A 13417-nucleotide genomic window follows, 5' to 3' on the forward strand; every position below is an offset into this window, starting at 1 on the left:
AGGATCTACTCCCATTTGCAAGCAAATGGACGTATTAATGAGAGGCATCATGGTTTTGTGAAGGGTAGGTCGTGTCTCACTAACTTGATAGAGTTTTTCGAGGAGGTCACAAAGTTGATTGATGCAGGTAGGGCAGTGGATGTTGTCTATATGGACTTCAGTAAGACCTTTGACAAGGTCCCTCATGGTAGACTAGTACAAAAGGTGAAGTCACACGGGATCAGGGGTGAGCTGGCAAGGTGGATACAGAACTGGCTAGGTCATAGAAGGCAGAGAGTAGCAATGGAAGGATGCTTTTCTAATTGGAGGGCTGTGACCAGTGGTGTTCAACAGGGATCAGTGCTGGGAACTTTGCTGTTTGTAGTATATATAAATGATTTGGAGGAAAATGTAACTGGTCTGATTAGTAAGTTTGCAGACGACACAAAGGTTGGTGGAATTGCAGATATCGATGAGGACTGTCAGAGGATACAGCAGGATTTAGATTGTTTGGAGACTTGGGCGGAGAGATGGCAGATGGAGTTTAATCCGGACAAATGTGAGGTAATGCATTTTGGAAGGTCTAATGCAGGTAGGGAATATACAGTGAATGGTAGAACCCTCAAGAGTATTGAAAGTCAGAGAGATCTAGGAGTACAGGTCCACAGGTCACTGAAAGGGGCAACACAGGTGGAGAAGGTAGTCAAGAAGGCATACGGCATGCTTGCCTTCATTGGCCGGGGCATTGAGTATAAGAATTGGCAAGTCATGTTGCAGCTGTATAGAACCTTAGTTAGGCCACACTTGGAGTATAGTGTTCAATTCTGGTCGCCACACTACCAGAAGGATGTGGAGGCTTTAGAGAGGGTGCAGAAGAGATTTACCAGAATTTTGCCTGGTATGGAGGGCATTAGCAATGAGGAGCGGTTGAATAAACTCGGTTTGTTCTCACTGGAACGACGGAGGTTGAGGGGGCGACCTGATAGAGGTCTACAAAATTATGAGGGGCATAGACATAGTGGATAGTCAGAGGCTTTTCCCCAGGGTTGGGGGTTAATTACTGGGGGGATAGGTTTAAGGTGAGAGGGGCAAGGTTTAGAGTAGATGTACGAGGCAAGTTTTTTACACAGAGGGTAGTGAGTGCCTGGAACTCGCTACTGGAGGAGGTGGTGGAAGCAGGGATGATAGTGACATTTAAGGGGCATCTTGACAAATACATGAATAGGATGGGAATAGAGGGATACGGACCCAGGAAGTGTAGAAGATTGTAGTTTAGTCGGGCAGCATGGTCGGCACGGGCTTGGAGGGCCGAAGGGCCTGTTCCTGTGCTGTACATGTCTTTGTTCTTGTTCTTTGTTTTTTTGGGTGGCTAATATTTTGACAGTTAGGAATTGGGTAGTGGGGGAGGGGTCGGTGTGGGAGCGGGTAGAGGCAACATCTTGTAAGGGCACGGGTCTGGAGGCTCTGTTAACGGCACCTCTTCCGTTCTCGCCGGCTCGGTACTCCACAGGCCCAGTGGCAGTGGCAGCCCTGAGAGTGTGGGGGCAATGGGGGCAGTATATGAGACTGGAGGGGGCGTCCGTGTGGTCACCGATCTGTGACAATCACCGGTTCGTTCCGGGGGGGCTGGATGGGGGCTGCAGGAGGTGGCAGTGGGCAGGGATCGAGAGATTTGGGGATCTCTTCATTGAGGAGGGGTTCCCGAGCCTGGAGGAGCTAGAGGAGGAGTTTGAGTTGCCGGGTGGGAACGGATTTCGGTACCTGCAGGTACGGGACTTTGTCCGGAGGCAGATTCCAAGCTTCCCTCGCCTCCCTCTAACGGGACTACAGGATAAGGTGATGTCAAATATAGGGGTTGGGGAGGGGAGGGTCTCGGAAATATATAAGGAATTGATGGAGTGGGAAGGGGTCCCAGTCGGGGAGGTGAAGAGGAAGTGGAAGGATGAGGTGGGCGGGGGGGGGGGGGGGCGGGGGGGTGTAGGAAGTCGGGCTATGGGAGAAGTCCCTGAAAAGAGTCAATGCATCCTCGTCGTGTGCCAGGCTCAGCCTGATTCAGTATTCAGTTCAAGGTGGTCCACAGGGCTCATATGACTGTGGCCCAGATGGGTTGGTTTTTTGAGGAGGTGGAGGACAGATATGGGTGGTGGGGGGAAGTCCGGCGAATCATGTACATTGGGCATGTCCGAAGCTGATTGGGTTTTGGCTGAGGGGATTCTCAGATGTCATGTCAGAGGTCCTGGAAGGGAGGGTGACTCCGAGTCCAGAGGTGGCAATATTTGGAGTGTCGGAAGATCCGGGAGCCCAGGGGGGGAGAAAGGCCGACGTTTTGGCCTTTGCCTCCCTGGTGGCCTGGAGACGGATTTTGCTGGGATGGAGGGTCTCAGAGCCTCCAAAGCTAGGGGTGTGGGTCAGTGACATGGCAGTGTTTCTTAGACTCGAGAAGATTAAGCTCGCCTTAAGGGGTTCAATTCAGGGGTTCGCTCGGAGGTGGCAGCCGTTCATCAAATGACTGTCAGCAGAAGGGGGGGATGGGAGGGGGGTAAAGGGGAGACATGGAAGTGGAGAATAAGTGCAGGGAATCTAATATATGGGGTAGCTGGGAGTTAAGGCGGGGGAATGTTGGGTATGTTACTGTGCGATTTTTGTTGGGGTGTTTTGGACCGCTCTATTATTTAGAATGTTGATATGTTAAAATGTTAAAATTATAAACGCCACAATAAAATGTTTTTCTAAAAAAAGTATTTGACACAGTAGTGGGCAGCACGGTGGTGCAGTGGTTAGCACTGCTGTCTTTTGGCATAGCGGTCCCAGGTTCGATCCCAGCTCTGGGTCACTGTCCGTGTGGAGTTTGCACATTCTTCCCTTGTCTGTGTGGGTTTCGCCCCCACAACCCAAACGTGTGCAGGGTAGGTGGATTGGCCACGCTAAATTGCCCCTTAATTGGAAAACATTAATTGGGTAGTCTGAATTTTTTTTGTTTAAATAAATAAAAATATTTGACACCGCCCCTGTGAGCATGCTAGTCTCTGGGAGTGTGTAATATTTGACACAGACTCTGGGGGGTGTTAGAGTCTCTGGGAGCGGGTTAATATTTGACACAGCCTCTGGGAGCGTGTAATATTTAACACCAACTCTGGGAACCCCTTTAAGAATGGGGTGATGTTTGGCATGCGGTACCCGGCGTGTCTGTGGGTGACCTAGAAGGGTCGGGAGCCGTACTTCGGGACGCCTGAGGAGGTCATGGATTTTGTCAGGGGCAATGAACTGGCAGGAGACGGAGGACACTGAACTTTGGAGTGGATATTCCCTTTCTGTCCCTTTGGGTTTGTTTGGGTTATTTTTGTATTGTGTTGGGGTCATTGCTCCGTGTTTGTTCTTGATGGAGGCTGGTGGGTTGATCTTTTCTTTGCATTGGGTGGGTGTTGTTAAGTTTGCACCGAGATAGTGCTTAAGCAGGAGAAGGAGGGAGGGGGGGGGGTCAGTGGGTGATAGGATGCTAGGCATCATGGGCGAGGGGGCTACCAGGCAAGCTGGGTGGGCTAGTTCACGGAGGCGCAGTGGGGATGAGCAGGAGGTAAGTGTGTTGATGGGGTTGGGGTTATTATTTTGTGGTGGGGGGGGTAACTGCTGACAGGGGAGGGGTTTCTAAAATATGGTATGGGGAAGGTCGTTGGCAGTGGGCGCCCGAGGGCGGGCCTCAGGTGCGGGACGCGGGCTGGAGGTTGGCCCAGGAGAGTCTATGGTTGATCGTGGTGGTGGTGGGGGGGGGGGGGGGGGGTGACCAGGCTGATCACATGGAACGTGCGAGGGTTGAATGGGCCCGGTCAAGAGTTCTCACATTTTAAGAGTCTAAAGGAGGACATAACATTGTTATAGGAGACACATCGGTAGGTGGTGGATCAGACTAGGTTGAGGAAAGGGTGGGTAGGTCAGTATTCCATTCGGGATTAGATTAGATTAGGTTGGCAATTTTGATTAATAAACGGGTGGCATTTGAAGTGGGGTGTATAGTGGCTAACTCTGGGCGGAGATACATGATGGTGAGTGGGAAATTGGAGGGGATACCAGTGGTGCTGGTGAACATTTATGCTCCGAACTAGGATGATGTGGAGTTTGTGAGGTGGATGTTGGGGAAGATCCCGATCTGGACTCACATCGGTTGATAATGGGGGGGGGGGATTTTAATACGATTTTAGACTCAGGGTGGTATCGGTCGAAATCATGGTCGGGGAGGGTGTTGGCTATAGCGAAGGAGCTGAGGGGGTTTATGGAGCACATGGGGGGTGGGGGCGTGGATCCATGGAGGTTTGGGAGGCCGAGGGAGAAGGAATTTTCGTTCTTCTCGCATGTACACGGGGTGTACTCCCGAATTGACTTTTTTGTCCTAGATAGGACGTTGATGGCGGAGGTGGTTGACGTGGAGTATTCAGCGGTAGTGCTGTCAGATCATGCTCTGCATTGGGTGGACATGCGGGTGAATAAGGGAGGGGGCCAGCGCCCGCAATGGAGGCTAGATGTGGGGCTTTTTTCGGATAAAGAGGTGTGTGAGCGGGTGAAGGGGGCCATTTGGGGGTATGTGGAGCTAAGCGACACAGGGAAGGTTTCGGCGGCCACGTTGTGGGAATCATTGAAGGCAGTGGTGAGAAGGGAGTTTATCTCAATACGGGTACACAGGGAGAAGTCGGAGCGGGTGGAGATGGACAGGCTAGTTGAGGAGATTCTTCAGGTGGACAGGAGGTACACGGAGGTCCCAGAGGCGGGGCTGTGGAAGGAGCAGCAGAAGCTGCAGATGGAGTGCGGGTTGTTATCCATGGGGAAGGTGGTGGGGCAGCTGAGGCGGGCGAGAGGGGTGGCTTATGAATATGGTGAGAAGGCGAGCAGGATGCTGGCACACCAATTAAGGAAGCAGCAGGCAGCGAGGGAGATTGGGAAAGTGAAGTACAGAGGGGAACACGGTTTTGGACCCAGTGGGGGTGAATAGGGTGTGTAAAGATTTGTACAGTAGGCTGTATGAGTCGGAACCGCTGGCCGGGGAGGAGAGGATGAGGCGGTTTTTGGAGGGGCTGGAGTTCCCGAGGATGGAAGAGGAACTGGTGGAGGGGCTGGGCGCCCCCATTGGGCTGGTAGAAGTGGTGGAGGGGCTAGAGGTGATGCAGTCGGACAAGACCCCGGCCCAGACGGATACCCAGTGGAGTTCTGCAAAACGTTTTCGGGGGCCCTTGTTGGTGAGGGTGTTTAATGAGGCGAGGGAGCGGAGGGTGCTCCCCCCGACGATGTTGCAGGCCCCGATCTCTCTGATTTTGAAGTAGGATAAGGATCCGGAGCAGTGTGTCGTATAGGCCGATCTCACTGTTAAATGTGGATGCCAAGCTATTGGCCCAGATATTGACCTCGAGAATTGAGGACTGTGTTCTAGGGTTTGCCCGGTGGTGGCAGTCATTTATCGACTTCTTTGGGAAAAATTTAGCTGTCAGCAGGGGCATGGGGTGGAGGATTACAAAAAGGGGAGGCATGGGAAGTTGGGTAAGGTTGGTGGGGAATTGTGGTTGGGGAGTTGTTTATGTAAGCCACATTGGCTGGGTTTTGTTGTTGTGTGGTGTGTTGTTGCTTATTTTGTTAAAATTTATAATTTAAAGGCCTCAATAAAACATTTTTCAAAAAAAAAATATTTGGGAGCTTGTTAATATTTTTCACAGTCGCTGGGAGCATGTTACAGTCTCTGGGAGCGTGTTAATATTTGACACAATCTCTGGGAGTGTGTTCATATTTTACACGTTCTCTGGGAGCACTTTACAGTCTCTGGAAGCGTGTTAATATTTTACATAGTCTCTGGGAGCATGTTAGCAGTTTACACAATCTCTGGGAGCGTGTTATATTTTACAATCTCTTGGAGTGGATTGGATTTGTTTATTGTCACGTGTACCGAGACACAGGGAAAAATATTTTTCTGCGTGCAGCTCAACGGATCATTAAGTACATGAAAGAAAAGAAAAGAAAGAAAATACATAATAGGGCAACACAAGGTACCTGATGTAAATACATAGACACCAGCATCGGGTGAAGCATACGGGGTGTAGTGTTAATAGATCAGTGCATAAGAGGATCATTTAGGAGTCTGGTAACCGTGGGGAAGAAGCTGTTTTTGAGTCTGTTCGTGCGTATTCTCAGACTTTTATATATCCTGCCCAATGGAAGAAGTTGGAAGAGAGAGTAAGCCGGGTAGCTGGGATCTTTGATTATGCTGCCCGCTTTCCCCAGGCAGCGGGAGGTGTAGATGGAGTCAATGGATGGGAGGCAGGTTTGTGTGATGGACTGGGCTGTGTTCACAACTCTCTGAAGTTTCTTGCTATCTTGGGCCAAGCAGCTGTGATGCAGCCCGATAGGATGCTTTCTATGGTGCATCTGTAAAAGTTGTTAAGTGTTAATGTGGACATGCCGAATTTCCTTAGTTTCCTGAGGAAGTATAGGCGCTTTCTTGTGCTTTCTTGGTGGTTAGTATTTTAAAGTCTCTGGGAGCGTGTTAATATTTTACAGTCTCTGGGAGCGTGTTAATGTTTTACACTGTCTCTGTAAGTGTGTTAGTACTTTACACAATCTCTGGAACTGTGTTAATATTTTACAGTCTCTGGGAGTGTTAATATTTCAGTCTCTGGGAGTATGTTAGTATTTTAACAACTTTCTGGGAACGTGTTAATATTTGACACAGTCCCTGGGGACATGTTAATATTTTATACAATCTCTGGGTGTGTGTTTGTATTTTACACAGTCTCTGGGAGCATATTAATACTTTACACAGTCTCTGAGAGCAAGTTAGTATTTTACACAGTCTCTAGGAATATGTTAATATTTTACACAGTCCCTGGGAATATGTTAATGTTTTACAGTCCCTGGGAACATGTTCATAATTTATAGTCTCTGAGTGTGTGTTAGTATTTTACAGCCTCTGGGAGCGTGTTAATATTTTACACAGTCGTGGCAGCATGGTGGCGCAATGGTTAGCACTGCTGCCTCATGGAGCTGAGGTCCCAGGTTCAATCCTCACTCTGGGTCACTGTCCGTGTGGAGTTTGCAAATTCTCCGTTTGCGTGGGTTTCTCCCCCACAACCCAAAGATGTGCAGGGTAGGTGGATTGGCCACGTTAAATTAATCCTTAATTGGAAAAATGAATTTTGCACTCTAAATGTTTAAAAATATATATTTTATACAGTATCTGGGTATGTGTTAGTATTTTACACAGTCTCTGTGAGTTTGATAATATTTTACACAATCTCTGGGAGCATGTTAATGTTTTACACAGTCTTTGGGAGCATGTTGGTATTTTAGTCTCTGGGAGTGTTAATATTTTACAGTCTCTGGGAGTGTGTTAATAGTTTAGTCTCTAGGAGCATGTTAAAATTTACACCGTTAACATTTTGCACAGTCTTTAGGAGTGTGTTAAAACTCACGTTAACATTTTGCACAGTCTTTAGGAGTGTGTTAAAACTCACAGTTAATAGTTTACAGTCTATAGGAGCATGTTCAAATTTACAGTTAATATTTTACAGTCTCTAGGAGCATGTTAAAACTCACAGTTAATAGTTTACACAGTCTCTAGGAGCATGTTAAAATTTAGTTAATATTTTATACAGTCTCTAGGAGCGTGTTAAAACTTAGTTAATATCCGGGTTCGAATCCTGGGACTGAGTCATTGTCCGTGTGGGGCTTACACACTCTCCCGATGTCTGCGTGGGTTTCACCCCCACAACCCAAAAAGTTGTGTAGACTTGGTGGATTGGCCACGCTAAATTGTCCCTTAATTGGAGGAAACATAATTGGGTACTCTAAACTTTTTTTTTAAACTTAGTTAATATTTTAGTCTCTAGGAGCATGTTAAAATGTAGTTAATATTTTTAAGTCTCTGGGAAGCATGTTAGTATTTTTCAGTCTTTGTGAGCGTGTTAATATTTTACACTGTCTAGGGAGCTGAAATGTATGCACCTCAGTATGTGTGCTCTGTAGGCTACATAAACAAGGCTGTCCATCTCACCGCCTTCCAGCCTAACCCCCAAGCTCTCCTCCATAATACAGGGGAGGGGTACGCAGATTCAAAATCAACAGCCTGCCCGCCATAGTGAAATGGCTACTTATGGGCCAATCAGGCTCACGTGAAATTATTGGCCCTGATAATATGCTGCCCATGATTAATACCTTTGGCGTGGGCAGCATGGTGGGAAAGGAAACCCGGATTAACCTCAAATGATTGAACATTGGGAAGGGGTCACTCTGCAGAGACTGCCCTCTGCACATCTGGGGGTCGGGAGAATAGAACCTTAGATTGAAACCTCCCCTACCTTCCTACCCGCTCCCTCTCCTAGGCCAATCTCTCTCCCTAATGCTCCCCAAACCAAGATGCCACCTACTCTGGGGATCTATGACTTGGTGGAAGTCCCAGTTAGCCCTTGTTAATGAGGCTTGCAGCAATTTATGGCTGCGGGTCTGGTCGGCCTGGAGCCAGTTAGCTTCCTGTTGACCTGATTTCCAGGGGGCATTCTGTCTGCCTGCCTCCTGTCCATATTATTCTGCCCTAGGAGTATAGCACTATTTTACACAATCTCTGTTAATACCTTGCACCATCTTTGGGAGCATGTTTATATTTTGGAGTTCTGGAGTGTGTTAGTTTAATCTCTTGAGTGTGTTAATATTTACAGAACGCCAGTGGAGCATGTTAATGTTTTAAATAGTCTCTGGGAGTGTGATATTTGCTGGGAGAACCATTTGATGTTTGCAAAGCCCTGGACAAGGTAGAAGAGGCAAACTGCTGTAGGTTAGCATGAATTCAGCAAGTTTCCACCCTTCCTCTTAAGAGTTGGAACTCTCCAATATTTAGAGAATTCTCTGAAGCCAACTAATTAACATAGTTTACATAGGTACAGCGGCACGGCAGTTAGCACTGCTGCCTCACAGCTCCAGGGACCCAGGTTCAATTTCGGCCTCGGCTTATTGTCTGTGTGGAGTTTGCAATTTCTCCATGTCTGCGTGGGTTTCCTCCAGATGCTCGTTTCCTCCCACTGTCCAAAGTGCAGGTTGGGTGGATTGGCTATGCTAAATTGCCTTTAGTATCCAAAAGGTTAGGTTACGAGGATATGGCGAGGTGTATGCTTATGTAGGGTGGTCTTTCCACGGGCTGGTGCAGACTCGATGGGCCGAATGACCTGCTTCTCCACTGTAAATGCTATGATTCTATGACTAAATGGAAAAGAGTAAGGACCACCATATTTAATTGTACAGTTCGATTTTTTGTAAGATACACCAATGATGGGGTGACACGGTGGTTAGCACTGCTACATCACGGTGTCCAGGCCCCAGGTTCGATCCTGGCCCGGGTCAGTGTCCATGTAGCATTTGCACATTCTCCCTGTCTGCGTGGGTCTCACCCCCATGACCCAAAACAATGTGCAGAGTAGGTGGATTGGCCACACTAAATGGTGTACTTGAAAATTTATTTAAAAAAAACACCAATAATGGAAGTTGATTAATCACAGCTATAAACGACAACAATCATAAACAGACCTGTTAATGAGGTGAGGAAAACCCCCAGCAGTGGAGATGGGAACCTGTCTCAGGCCAAGCACTCTACACTCATTGCATGCCATGCCTCAAATTACTCATACTGCAGGTCATTAATAAACTACAATTTTTTTTGTAAATGTAACTTTTTAATTATGTATAAAATGTACATTTCCATAAACTTTTATAAAAAGTTTTTTTCAAAAAAAGTCAGAAGAAATAAAAATGTTTGCAGGAACATTTCTCCCTGCAAATGTACAAAAGATACTCTAGTATAGAGTTCGCAAAGATTGGGGAGCTTCACTCCCTCTTCTACAGATCGGTGAAGCCAATGTCTACTTGGAAGTCATTTTCCTCCAAGGCTTGTGCATTATCACTAGAATAGATATCCTCAGGAAAACTCTTTCACCTCATTTAAGGTACTGGTTCCCAAGATTTCAACTGCATTTGGATAATATTCCTGCCTCGATTTTAAAATCACACTAGGAATACTGAGAAAATCTAGTTCACAGATACAAAGCTGCACCTACCAATCTTTTTAACTGGGTTGCCTGGAAATCTCCACTTTGTAAATTGATGACTCTGGATGTCTCGTTTAATCCAAAGATTTGCTTTACTTTACCATCTCCTGGTGTGATCCTAAGGCCTCAAACACAGGCTTAAAGAAAATTGATTGCGGTCAAAAGCCATTAATTCTCAATCCCTTAATGTCCAGCAGCGTGCCTATGATATTACAATAGCCTTCTGATTGTGGGGGGTACTATTGGTCGGTCAGTGTTGGAGGATCACATTCAGTAATGTGAAATTAATGTTAAGATTTTTGCGAACTCTGATCAACAAAACAAGTCTCAGAAATCAGTGCAATTCATGCCCTGGCTGAGATTTGCTGGTCAGGGAGTTGTGATTATGTGGCTTCCTGGGGGGGAATGACCAAGTGGAATCATTCTCCCATCCATGCTGCTGGATCTAGCAATGGTCTTCATGCAAATCGGATACATTATTGTAGTTTCTGGCAACCTGTAATAGGTTTGACCCACTTTATTGGGGGGGGGGGGGTCAGTGACCCACACAAAGGTTCCCTCCCAAGTTGCATTGGAGCAAATTTCCACATGATTTTGAATGTGGCAGTGAGTGCACCAGGTCACGTGCAATAAAAAAAGGGGGGGGTAACACTGAGCTCAAATTCACTGCAGGAGACACTGACTCTAAAACAGTGATCCTGGGAGACACTGATCTGGACTAAAGGGACACTGAGCCAACTTCAGGACACTGACGCCAAGAGAAAGTGACCCTCGTTACAGGAAGCGCAGACCTGGGAGAGTGACCTATCTAGGCTTTCGGAGACAGAGGCACAAGTGTCACATCACAGGACTGCTGTCACCTGTGCGACAGGAGATGGTGAATTAAGAACCAAAATAAGAGCAGCTTTAAATATTGTGTGGAAACTAAAAAATCTCTTCGATTTTGAACTGGGATTACAACGGTCATTCTAGTATTTAACTCTGAGAGCCAAGTCCCCACTGTCCAGGTCCCCCTCAAAAAGATAAAAATTTACTTCACAACTTGAATAAAATGATAACACTCTTGACCCGAGTGTCCTGACGTTTGTTGCTTTTCCATCAGAGCAACTTTCCAAAGTGGACCACAAAATTTCTCACTGAATTACCATTAAAAACTGAGAAAACAGACGACTCCATTAAATGTCTTTGGTCCTTTTAGTGATTTAAAAACTATTACGGGTTAAAATTCAATGATCTGGATGCTAATTGGACTGGATGTCCCAGACATGTACTGATTTGCTCCTTTCAGAATTCACGCTTGTTGTCCTCAAAATGAATGCAAAACTGTTCCAATACGGCTCTTAGTGGAGACCGGGAGAGATTGTTTTATTGTTGACGGTTGATTCGCTGCCAGGACAGTCTTGGGAGCAATTCTGGAGCGGCGAGCTGTTAAGTGCACACCTGCAGGATTGAATGGGAGAGAGGCGTGTCAGTCAGTCAGTGTGAGAGCAGGGGCCAGACAGACTGGCGCCACGCAGGAAACTTGTACTGCCTCGGACTGATAAATAAATCAGCAGAGAGAAACACGCTGTACAACACACACACACACGTAGCCCATTCCCCTCTATACACACACAGTTTGTTAATTGGCACCGTTGTTGTGTCCCTAAGTCTTTGCAGATGGGAGCTAAAATTATCCGGGCACGATTACTGCAAGGCAAAGAACAACAAAAATATGAATGTTTAGTGGCGCCCTTCCTGCGGGGGGAGTGAGGGGAATTTCTAGATAAAGATCTGCACAGCTCCGGCATCCGAACTTGGTGCAATGTGCAGTTAAGGACACAAATTATACAACTCCCTTCCTGCTGCTAAACATATCCTAACTATTTAATTACCGAGAAAAAAAAACGTTGAATTTCTAAATACAAATCTTTCTGCCAAGTTTCAAATTCCCTCCCATTTAATGCATTCTGGTTTGCTCCACCTTAGCATAATTTTTTCGGTTGCCCGCCTTTAAATCCCGTTTCTCGGCTAAATTGTAAGGGTTGCTGATCTAACTGGTTTTAGAATTGTTCTCCTAAACAAAAAAATGTCCACATTTATGCTTCATTTAATGTGCCCCGGTCCAAACTGTCGAGTCGTGCTCATTGGTTTGAATGATTTTTGAACTATTATGGGATACTGAATACCGTCTATCCATTTACAGGTTTAATCCCAGGTACAGTAACTCACCGTGAATCAGTGACAGAAGCCCAAACTATCTCCTTCACTGGACAGTTCCGATCGCTAGAAGTGGGAGAAGGGGAAAAAAATGTTAGAAGCGGAAACAAACTGAAAAGTCTCAGAAAGAATAATCACTGATACAGTCTGTAAATAAATCAGGAGAGTTGGAGTTACCTGCAGTGCCAGGATAGAGCTGCTTGACGCAGGGTTATTGGCAGGGTCCTGTTGCTGGTTTTCTAGCGCGATCTGCAAGTCAAAAATATAATCGATAACGTGCTGGAGGATTTCCATTTTGCTAACTTTCTTGTTCTGGGGGATGCTGGGAACCAGCTCCTTCAGTTTACAGTAGCAGTCGTTCATGTCGTACATCAAGCTGATTGACTCTTCCAAGGGGTTCTTGCTCCGTGAGATAGCTAAACTCTGGTCAGACAAACAGCACACCGCCTCGTAACAGCTTCTGACAGATCGGATGGGGCTGATAGCTTTCATTTCTCCTGTCTCAAATTCCCTCTTGGAATTTTTTTTAAAACTCGCGTTTGAGTTGACGAATGTTCGCAGAAAGATCTTGGAAGTGGCAGTGCCTGCCTGTTTCTCTGTCTGTCTGTCTGTAACAGCTCCAGTACAGTACACAACCTCTGCACCAAACATACAAATGCTATGTTTTGGACTTTCCTCTATTTATCTCGCCCCAGTTCCCAGCCACGCCCCCACGGTTTGTGCAGAAACCAACGCCCCTTCATCTCCCCCTGTGGCCCAGTGAAAAACCATCTTTGCAAAGAAGCATGGGGATGATTTAGAAACACGCTGTCTGATTGGATACTGTCTAACGAATTAGCAGCGCCACCAAAGGAATAAGGAACAAGAACTGGTCAGCTGGGAAAAGGGAGCGAGAAAATTACTGGAACAAGCTGGGTTGATCAATGTGAATTCCTGTACAATTGTGTTTTGAGTGCAAATGCATCAGAATGGAAAGTAAACTATTTAAGCAATCTCCACGCCGGCATCTTCACATCATATTTAAACAAAGTATTGATACAACCGATTGTCAGCCCATTTCTTTCAGTTTTACAGAATTCACATTTGGGAAAGTTTCCACCAGTTTTTTTTTTACGAACCGAAAGAGTTGACAGTTAAAAGTGGAAAAAAAATCCCTTCTGATTCATAACTGC

General features: G+C 46.4%; 1 protein-coding gene across 1 annotated transcript; it reads right to left on the reverse strand.

Moving 5' to 3' along the window:
• Nucleotides 1–9652: 9652 nt before the first annotated feature.
• Nucleotides 9653–12911, reverse strand: LOC140415036 (DNA-binding protein inhibitor ID-3-A-like). Its single transcript, XM_072501026.1, has 3 exons — nt 12423–12911; nt 12258–12311; nt 9653–11486 (listed from the first exon to the last, which is right to left on the reverse strand). Exons 1-2 carry the CDS (start codon nt 12894–12896, stop codon nt 12264–12266), a joined length of 522 nt encoding a protein of 173 aa, XP_072357127.1. The 5' UTR covers nt 12897–12911; the 3' UTR covers nt 9653–11486; nt 12258–12263.
• Nucleotides 12912–13417: the final 506 nt, after the last annotated feature.

Source organism: Scyliorhinus torazame, chromosome 1 (assembly GCF_047496885.1).
Source record: "Scyliorhinus torazame isolate Kashiwa2021f chromosome 1, sScyTor2.1, whole genome shotgun sequence".
In the NCBI taxonomy this organism is placed as follows: domain Eukaryota; kingdom Metazoa; phylum Chordata; class Chondrichthyes; order Carcharhiniformes; family Scyliorhinidae; genus Scyliorhinus; species Scyliorhinus torazame.